Source organism: Balaenoptera borealis, assembly GCF_965194805.1.
Source record: "Balaenoptera borealis genome assembly, chromosome: X".
In the NCBI taxonomy this organism is placed as follows: Eukaryota; Metazoa; Chordata; class Mammalia; order Artiodactyla; family Balaenopteridae; genus Balaenoptera; species Balaenoptera borealis.
In genome coordinates, this window is record NC_138881.1 from 126,950,327 (window position 1) to 126,961,111 (window position 10,785).

A 10,785-nucleotide genomic window follows, 5' to 3' on the forward strand; every position below is an offset into this window, starting at 1 on the left:
CTTAATACTGTGAGGGAAACAAAAGCAGTCTTCTGGGGAAAGACTATTCCCAGCAGACAGCCAACAAGTGCAAAGGCCCTGGGGCAGCAGCATGGAGTATCTTAGCTCAGGTGGCTGGAATGACATGAGTGAGGGGTGAGTGGCTGGAGATAAAGTCTTAAGGATGGCTAAGAACTGGATCATGTAGGCCTTTCAGGATACAGAGAGACTTTGGGTTTTATTCTAAATGCAGTTGGAACCTACTGGACGGTGACTGCTAGGTGAAGGAGCGACTGTAGAGGGGCAGGAATGGGAAAAGGGAGATCAGTTAGGAAACTGCTGCAGTACATCAAGCTAGAGAAAGCAGTCACTTGATTAGGGAGTTGGCAGGGGACATGTCAAGATGGTGCCTGGATCGGGGATACTGTTTGAAAATAGAGCTGGCAGGTTGTGGCTATGAGGAAATGCGAGGAGTCAAAGGAAATTGCAAAGTTTGGGGCCCAAGCCATTAGCTGAAAGGATGGTGGTGCCTTTTAGGGAGAAGGGAAGGACTAGAGGGGAGCAGGTTTGAGCAGAGGCAAGGCGGAGATGAGTGAAATTGAAGATGCCTCAGTGAGAGCTACGTGAGGAGCTCACATGATCGTTTGGATATGTGAGTTTGTGTTCCAGGGTAAGGCTGGAGCTGGGAGTCCTCAGGGCATGCTTTTTCCCTGAGCCATCCCTGACCTGATGAAATCACCTAAGGTGTGGGTGGGTGGAGAGGGGGGCTGACGCTGAGCCTTGTGTCTCTCTGTCATTTAGAGGTTGGGAAGAGGAGGGGGTCCACAGAGGAGGGTGAGAAGTATAACAGAGTGTGATGCCCCAAGTGACACAGTTTCTCCAAAGACTGCATTGGTCACCCTGTCAGTGGTTGCTGAGAGATCAAATGGGATGAAGCCTGAGAATTGACCTTGAATTTTGCAGCATGGTGGTCATCTGTGACCTCAGTTGGAGCAGTTTTGCTGGAGTGACGGGGATAGAAGCTTGACTGGAGTGGGCTCATGTGGAAATGGACAGAGTGAGTCTGGAAGACTGTCCTGATGGGTTGGCTTTGTGAGGGAGCAGTGCAAGCAGACAGTGGGGCAGAGGTGCCAGGCATGGGTTTATGCTGATGGGAGCGATGCAGTAGTGAGCAGACACTGATGACGCAGGAGAAAGAGACGTTGATGGTGATCATGATGTACGTCTGTAGGAGAGAAAGATGGGTACCAGTTGACACATGGCAGGAATAGGAAAGGCCAAATCTCTGGGTCACACACAGAGAGGTTCCCAAGTTGGCTGGTGGAAGAATGAAGAACTTCAGTACTTGCTTCTGTTTTCTCAATCGATTAGAAAACATGATCGTCTATGAGTGAGGGTGGGCAAGGGGTGTTGGACACTTGAGAAGAAAAGGGAGTCTGTGAAATATTGTCTCAGAGACAGGGAGGGTGGATGGGCTGTGCAGAGCCCGCTTGAAGGGAGGGCTCGTTCATTGCTATGGAGACCGGTCAGCATGTACTGTGTTGTTCCCTAGCCAGGCTCAGCCACAAGGGTGAAGCAGGGGCAGTTGCATTTACTGGGGCGGAGATTATGCCAGGTGAGTTGACAGGGTTTGGTCTGTGTGCAACGGAACAATAACAGTGAGGCGGTGAGCTGGTCCAGTAATGGAGGTTCCAGCAGTGGCAGAGACCAGCCAAATAAGCTGGAGGACATGGAAGTCAAGCAGTGGGGTGTATGACTTATTGGTTGTAACGAGGTCTAGAGCAGCAGTTCTCGCTCTGGAGTGTGCATCTCACACTTGACCATCCCCTGAAGGGCTTGTTAAGACACAGAGTGCTGGGCCCCAGCCCAGTATCTTAACTCAGTACGTCTGGGTGGGACCTGAGAATTGGCCTCTCTAACAAGTTTCCAGGCAATGCTGAGGCTGCTTGTCCACATAGAGTCTGGCCAGAGCAGTGGCCGAGGTAGAGAGGGGCCCAGAACATTGGAGGAAAGGAACAAAAGGCCACGTGGTAGGAAGCTCTTCCATCTGCGTGGATCCAGAATTGACTCAGGAGTGCTGCAGGGAGAGACTGTGACATGTCATTTGGCAAAGAACGTTCTGTTTTCCTGATTCCTGGACTTACTACGTGAAAACTTCTTAGAAACTATTATGAACAATTATATACCAATAAATTGGTATATAATTAGAAACATACAACCTTAGAAACATACAACCTTAGAAACATACAACCTACCAAGACAGAACATACAACCTACCAAGACAGAACCGAGAAGAAATTGGAAGCTTGAACAGACGAATAATAAATAAGAAGAGTGACTCAGTAACCAAACACCTCTCAACAAAGAAAAACTCAAGGCTGGGTCTTCACAGGCAACTCTACCAAACATTGAAAGAAAAATTAATACCAATCCTTTTTATACTCTTCCAGAAATGGAAGAAAGAACACTTCCAAACTCATTTTATGAAGTTAGCATTATCCTGACACCAAAGCAGGCAAAAAATTAGAAATAGAGCTACCAGATGATCCAGCAATCCCACTTCTGTGTATATACACAAAGGAATTGAAATCAGCATCTCAAAGAGGTATCTGTATTCTCTGTCCATTGCAGCATTGTTAACAATAGCCAAAACATGAAAGCAACCTAATTGTGCATTGCCTGATGAATGGCTGAAGAAAATGTGGTATATAGGGACTTCCCTGGTGGCACAGTGGTTAAGAATCCGACTGCCAATGCAGGGGACACGGGTTCGAGCCCTGATCCGGGGAGGTCCCACATGCCACGGAACCACTAAGCCCATGCGCCACAACTACTGAGCCTGTGCCCTAGAGCCCACAAGCCACAACTACTGAGCCCACGTGCCACAACTACTGAAGCCCACGCACCTAGAGCCCTTGCTCTGCAGCAAGAGAGGCCACCACAATGAGAAGCCTGCACACCACAACGAAGAGCAGCCCCCGCCTGCCACAACTAGAGAAAGCCCACGTGCAGCAACAAAGACCCAACGCAGCCAAAAATACATCAAAAAAAGAGAAAATGTGGTATATACACAAAATGGGATATTATTCAGCCTTTAAAGAAAGAAGGAAATCCTGCCATTTGCAACAACATGGATGAACGTGGTGGACATTATGCTAAGTGAAGTAAGCCAGACACAGAAGGACAAATACTACCTAGTACCACTTATGTGAGGGATCTAAAACAGCCAAACCCATAGAAGAGAGTAGAAGGGTGGTTGCCAGGGGCTGGGGAGGGGGGAAATGGGGAGGTGATGGTCAAAGGGTACAACGTGTCAGGTACCCAAGATAAGTAAGTTCTAGAGATCTAGAATATTTTGTCAACTTTTGGTTGTATACTTTAATTACAGGGCACCCCTGTTAAACAGAGAGCAAAATTACGGGAGTCTCAGACCTAAGCAACTCTGGGCACATTTGGTCTCACAGAGCCAAGTGTTGGGTGAAGGGTGCAGTTGGAGTGGGTTGGAGTCCCAGGAAGGCTTTGTGAGGGAGGTGGGTCCAGAGCCAGAGGTGAAGAGGTGTCCAAGGGTATTTTCCAGGTGGCTAAACAGGTCTCCATCGTGCGTGCAGAGGGAATAGGGATGAAGAGGCAGGCAGGAGGCTGGCAGGCCTGGGAGGAGGAGGCACAGAGCGGCAGGGATTTTAAACTTGCCTGATTGGCGCTCACACAGGGCTGGGGAACTTGGAATTGTGGCAAAATAGGCCTGATATTCTTGGGGAATTCTTGGAATGTGGGCAGGGTGCCTGAGAGCCACCCTTGGGGTCCATGAGCACAGAGGTGAAGAGGATATTATTTTCATAAGATCACACAGCTGCTCAGAACCGAGGGTGGAAATCCCGGTTCCGACATCAGAGCCAGTGTTGTCTCAGCTACACCCTGCAGCCTCCCAGGAAATGCCATTCCATTGCTCAAGTTCATTTGTATAAACTAATCTGTCACTATCCTTAATTGTAGGTTTATCTTATCTTTGTTAGATTGACATAACGTTTTAAAATACTAGTTTGTAGGGGACTTCCCTGGTGGTCCAGTGGGTAAGACAACACGCTCACAATGCAGGGGGCCCAGGTCCAATCCCTGATCAGGGAACTAGATCCCTCATGCATGCCTCAACTAAGAGTCCACATGCCACAACTAAGAGTCCGCATGCCGCAACTAAAGATCCCGCGTGCCGCAACAAAGATCCTGCATACTGCAACTAAGACCGGGTGCAGCCAAAATAAATAAATAAATGGACATTAAAATAAGTAAATAAATAAATACTAAAATAAATAAACAAAATGGAATACTAGTTTGTATTGTTATATTTAGGAAGAAAGAGAAGACACTTATGGCCACAGCATCACAAAAACCTTTTAGGGTCCCTGTTCTCCACAGTGTGAGGCATGTTGCAAGCCCAGATTGTTGATTTTTTTCCTGTGTTCCCAGAGGTGACCCCCTAAATGGATCAGCACCATTAGCTGGCTAAGTTGAGGTTCAAGTCCTGGTGTACAGTAACTAGAATCACAGAGGGCTGATAAATTCACAGTGAAAAAATGGCCAGGAGGATAGCCTCATCCACCAGAGGGCAGACAGCAGGAGCAAGAAGAACTACAGTCCTGCAGCCTGGGGGACAGAAACCACATTCACAGAAAGATAGACAAGATGAAAAGGCAGACGGCTATGTACCAGATGAAGGAACAAGATAAAACCCCAGAAAAACAACTAAATGAAGTGGAGATAGGCAACCTTCCAGAAAAAGAATTCAGAATAATGATAGTGAAGATGATCCAGGACCTCGGAATAAGAATGGAGGCAAAGATCGAGAAGATGCAAGAAATGTTTAACAAAGACCTAGAAGAGTTAAAGAACAAACAAACAGAGATGAACATTACAGTAACTGAAATGAAAAATACACTAGAAGGAATCAGTAGCAGAATAACTGAGGCAGAAGAACGGATAAGTGACCTGGAAGACAGAATGGTGGAATTCACTGCTGCAGAACAGAATAAAGAAAAAAGAATGAAAAGAAATGAAGACAGCCTAAGAGACCTCTGGAACAACATTAAACGCAACAACATTCGCATTATAGGGGTCCCAGAAGGAGAAGAGAGAGAGAAAGGACCCGAGAAAATATTTGAAGAGATTATAGTCGAAAACTTCCCTAACATGGGAAAGGAAATAGCCACCCAAGTCCAAGAAGTGCAGAGAGTCCCATACAGGATGAACCTAAGGAGAAACACGCCGAGACACACAGTAATCAAATTGGCAAAAATTAAAGGCAAAGAAAAATTATTGAAAGCAGCAAGGGAAAAATGACAAATAACATACAAGGGAACTCCCATAAGGTTAACAGCTGATTTCACAGCAGAAACCCTACAAGCCAGAAGGGAGTGGCATGATATACTTAAAGTGATGAAAGGGAAGAACCTACAACCAAGGTTACTCTACCCAGCAAGGATCTCATTCAGATTCGATGGAGAAATCAAAAGCTTTACAGACAAGCAAAAGCTAAGAGCAGTCAGCACCACCAAACCAGCTCTACAACAAATGCTAAAGGAACTTCTCTAAGTGGGAAACACAAGAGAAGAAAAGGACCTACAAGAACAAACTCAAAACAAAAAAATGGTAAAAGGAACATACATATCGCTGATTACCTTAAACGTGAATGGATTAAATGCTCCAGCCAAAAGACACAGGCTTGCTGAATGGATACAAAAACAAGACCCATATATATGCTGTCTACAAGAGACCCACTTCAGACCTAGGGACACATTTCAGACTGAAAGTGAGGGGATGGAAAAAGATATTCTATGCAAATGGAAATCAGAAGAAAGCTGGAGTAGCAATACTCATACCAGATAAAATAGACTTTAAAATAAAGAATGTCACAAGAGACAAGGAAGGACACTACATAATGATCAAGGGATCAATCCAAGAAGAAGATATAACAATTAAAAATATATATGCACCCAACATAGCATCTCAGTACATAAGGCAACTGCTAACAGCTCTAAAAGAGGAAATCGACAGTAACACAATAATAGTGGGGGACTCCAACACCTCACTTACACCAGTGGACAGATCATCCAAACCGAAAATTAATAAGGAAACACAAGCTTTAAATGACACAACAGACCAGATAGATTTAATTGATATTTATAGGACATTCCATCCAAAAACCGCAGATTACACTTTCTTCTCAAGTGCGCACGGAACATTCTCCAGGATAGATCACATGTTGGGTCACAAATCAAGCCTCAGTAAATTGAAGAAAACTGAAGTCATATCAAGCATGTTTTCTGACCACAATGCTGTGAGATTAGAAATCAATTACAGGGAAAACAACGTAAAAAGCACAAACACATGGAGGCTAAACAATACGTTACTAAATAACCAAGAGATGACTGAAGAAATCAAAGAGGAAATCAAAAAATACCTAGAGACAAATGACAATGAAAACATGACGATCCAAAACCTATGGGATGCAGCAAAAGCAGTTCTATGAGGGAAGTTTATAGCTATACAAGCCTACCTCAAGAAACAAGAAAAATCTCAAATAAACAATCTAACGTTACACCTTAAGGAACTAGAGAAAGAAGAACAAACAAAACCCAAAGTTAGCAGAAAGAGAGAAATCATAAAGGTCAGAGCAGAAATAAATGAAATAGAAACAAAGAAAACAATAGCAAAGATCGATAAAAGTAAAATCTGGTTCTTTGAGAAGATAAACAAAATTGTTAAACCATTAGCCAGACTCATCAAGAAAAAGAGGGAGAGGACTCACATCAATAAAATTAGAAATGAAAAAGGAGAAATCACAACTGACACTGCAGAAATACAAAGGATTATAAGAGATTACTACAGACAACTATATGCCAATAAAATGGACAACCTGGAAGAAATGGACAAATTCTTAGAAAGGTATAACCTTCCAAGGCTGAACCAGGAAGAAATAGAAAATATGAAGAGACCACTCACAAGTACTGAAACTGTGATTAAAAATCTTCCAACAAACAAAAGTCCAGGACCAGATGGCTTCACAGGTGAATTCTATCAAACAATTAGAGAAGAGCTAACACCCATCCTTCTCAAACTCTTCCAAAAAATTGCAGAGGAAGGAACACTCCCAAACTCATTCTATGAGGCCACCATCACCCTGATACCAAAACCAGCCAAAGATACTACAAAAAAAGAAAATTACAGACCAATATCACTGATGAATATAGATGCAAAAATCCTCAACAAAATACTAGCAAACAGAATCCAACAACAGATTAAAAAGATCATACACCATGATCAAGTGGGATTTATCCCAGGGGTGCAAGGATTGTTCAGTATACACAAATCAATCAATATGATACACCATATTAACAAACTGAAGAAGAAAAACCATATGATCATCTCAATAGATGCAGAAAAAGCTTTTGACAGAATTCAACACCCATTTATGATAAGAAACCCTCCAGAAAGTGGGCATAGAGGGAACCTACCTCAACATAATAAAGGCCACATATGACAAACCACAGCAAACATTTTTCTCAATGGTGAAAAACTGAAAGCATTTCCTCTTAAGATCAGGAACAAGACAAGGATGTCCACTCTCGCCACTATTATTCAACATAGTTTTGGAAGTTCTAGCCACGGCAGTCAGAGAAGAAAAAGAAATAAAAGGAATACAAATTGGAAAAGAAGAAGTAAAACTGTCACTGATTGCAGATGACATGATACTATACATAGAAAATCCTAAAGATGCCACCAGGAAACTACTAGAGCTAATCAATGAATTTGCTACAGTTGCAGGATACAAAATCAATGCACAGAAATCTCTTGCATTCCTATACACTAATGATGAAAAATCATTAAGGAAGTGAAATTAAGGAAACACTCCCATTTACCATTGCAACAAAAAGAATAAGATATGTAGGAATAAACCCACTTAGGGAGACAAAAGACCTGTATGCAGAAAACTATGAGACACTGTTGAAAGAAATTAAAGGTGATACAAACAGATGGAGAGATATACCATGTTCTTGGATTGGAAGAATCAATATTGTGAAAATGACTATACTCCCCAAAGCAGTCTACAGATTCCATGCAATCCCTATCAAACTACCACTGGCATTTTTCACAGAACTAGAACAAAAAATTTCACAATTTGTATGGAAACGCAAAAGACCCCAAATAGCCAAAGCAATCTTGAGAAAGAAAAACGGAACTGGAGGAACCAGGCACCCTGACTTCAGACTATACTACAAAGCTACAGTAATCCAGACAGTATGGTACTGGCACAAAAACAGAAATATAGATCAATGGAACAGGATAGAAAGCCCAGAGATAAACCCACGCACATATGGTCACCTTATCTTTGACAAAGGAGGCAAGAATATACAATGGAGAAAAGAAAGCCTCTTCAATAAGTGGTGCTGGGAAAACTGGACAGCTACATGTAAAAGAATGAAATTAGAACACTCCCTAACACCATACACAAAAATAAACTCAAAATGGATCAGAGACCTAAATGTAAGACCGGACACTATAAAACTCTTAGAGGAAAACATAGGAAGAACACTCTTTGACATAAATCGCAACAAGATCTTTTTTGATCCACCTCCTAGAGTAATGGAAATCAAAACAAAAATAAACAAATGGGACCTAATGAAACTAAAAGCTTTTGCACAGCAAAGGAAAACATAAACAACACAAAAAGACAACCTTCAGAATGGGAGAAAATATTTGCAAATGAAGCAACTGACAAAGGATTAATCTCCAAAATACATAAACAGCTCATGCAGCTCAATATTGAAAAAAACAGACAACCCAATCCAAAAATGGGCAGAAGACCTAAATAGACATTTCTCCAAAGAAGACATAAAGATGGCCAAGAAGCACATGAAAAGCTGCCCAACATCACTAATTATTAGAGAAATGCAAATCAAAACTACAATGAGGTATCACCTCACACCAGTCAGAATGGGCATCATCAGAAAATCTACAAACAACAAATGCTGGAGAGGGTGTGGAGAAAAGGGAACCCTCTTGCACTGTTGGTGGGAATGTAAATTGATATAGCCACTATGGAGAACAGTATGGAGTCTCCTTAAAGAACTAAAAATAGAATTACCATATGACCCAGCAATCACACTACTGGGCATATACCATGATAAAACTATAATTCAAAAAGACACCTGCACCCCAATGTTCATTGCAGCGTGATTTACAATAGCCAGGTCATGGAAGCAACCTAAATGCCCATCGACAGATGAATGGATAAAGAAGTTGTGGTACATATATACAAAGGAATATTACTCAGCCATCGAAAGGAATGAAATTGGGTCATTTGTAGAGACGTGGATGAATCTAGAGACTGTCATACAGAGTGAATTAAGTCAGAAAGAGAAAAACAAATATCATATATTAATGGACATATGTGGAACCTAGAAAAATGGTACAGATGAACCGGTTTGCAGGGCAGAAGTAGAGACACAGACGTAGAGAACAAACGTATGGACACCAAGCGGGGAAAGGAGCGGGGGTGGGCGTGGTGGTGGGATGAATTGGGCGATTGGGATTGACATGTATACACTGATGTGTATAAAATGGATGACTAATAAGAACCTGCCGTATAAAAAAATACATAAAATAAAATTCAAAAAATAAACAATAAATGGCCAGGAGATAGGAACTGAGAAACAGAAGAAAGAGCCATCAGAGAGGTGCTTGGTGAGAATGAGCAGAGGGAGTTGGGGATCCTAGCAGCTGTTCGCCACTGCTTTCAGCTGGAAGCCAGAAGGCTTAGTCCAGGGTGGGCCTGGAGACAGCTGGAGCCCCAGAAATATGGGGACTCTTGGTCTCCTCTTATTTGAGACTGTCTGCAGGCCGCCCTGCTCTGACTCCTAGTACCAGGAGGGTCCGCTGCAGATGGCTGGCGGTTCTCATCCTTTAGACGTTCGCTGGAGAGACACGCCGGAGCGGCTGGCCTGCTGAAATAGCTTTACCTTTCAGTGGGCCTTCATGTCACCTTCTTTTGGACTTTAAATGTCACAATTAAAGCCCTTCTATAGACGAGGAAATGGAGGCTCAGGGAGCCTCAGTAACTTACCCAAGCTCACCTAGCTAATAAGTAGTGGATTGAGGGCTCAAACCCAGGCCCAGTTCTGAAACCTGGGCTCCTAACCACTGTGCAATCATTCTGCCTGTTAGGTTTTTTTTGTTTTTGTTTGGGTTTTGTCTCTGTTCGCCATTTTTAAATTGCCTGCTTCGACATCCAGGATGTGCCATCAGCTTGGAGCCTGCCCACTCCACTCGTTTATATTGCTTCACTTGTGTATTGACCTCCAGCTTGTTTTCTCTTTCAGTGTGGGATTTGCAGTAAACCGATGGGTGAGCTTCTGGATCAGATCTTCATTCACCGTGACACCATCCACTGTGGGAAATGCTATGAGAAGCTCTTCTAGGTGGGTGCTGGAAAGTTACTAGAGGGAAGAAATGTGCTCTGGTCTCTCCCTGAGTCTTGACCTGGGACACTGCTCTCTCTCTTAGCCTTTATGTTCGGGGGACCCCGAGTCCTTGTGTCCCTATGCCCTGTGATACTTGGAAGTCTTAGGTGGCACAGATAAAGACCCTCCCCACGGACATTTCCAAGTTGCAGGAGTCATTGTCTCTTCCTCTCAAGAAGCACCTTCCGTGCAGCACCTCAGCTAAGCCCTCTAGCTGCCCTGGGCTGCTGGCCAGGCCTGTGTTGTTAGCCTCATTTGGGAACAAGGAAGTAAAGACCTAGAAAGGAAAAGG

General features: G+C 43.2%; 2 protein-coding genes across 7 annotated transcripts in view; one reads left to right on the forward strand and one right to left on the reverse strand.

Moving 5' to 3' along the window:
• ZNF185 (zinc finger protein 185 with LIM domain) overlaps positions 1-10,785 on the forward strand; it is a 58,140-nt gene that overhangs the window by 44,541 nt on the left and 2,814 nt on the right. For all 4 annotated transcript variants that reach the window (XM_082376123.1, XM_082376125.1, XM_082376124.1 and 1 more), the window contains exon 21: positions 10,353-10,451. In XM_082376123.1, coding sequence (XP_082232249.1) covers positions 10,353-10,451 — 99 coding nt within the window. The remainder of the gene's footprint in view (positions 1-10,352; positions 10,452-10,785) is intronic.
• Positions 1-10,785, reverse strand: part of LOC309620088 (heparan-sulfate 6-O-sulfotransferase 2) — a gene marked incomplete at its 3' end in the record, with an annotated part of 130,586 nt that overhangs the window by 1,322 nt on the left and 118,479 nt on the right. Inside the window, exon 3 of one of the 3 annotated variants that reach the window (XR_014239412.1) lies at positions 929-1,204. The exons of 1 other annotated variant lie outside the window; for it this stretch is intronic. Coding sequence is in view for 1 of the 2 variants with exons in the window: in XM_082376164.1 (XP_082232290.1) it covers positions 1,192-1,204 (13 nt within the window). Of the gene's footprint in view, positions 1-256; positions 1,205-10,785 lie in introns of those variants that run through there. One more of the 3 variants, XM_082376164.1, reaches the window with a different exon arrangement.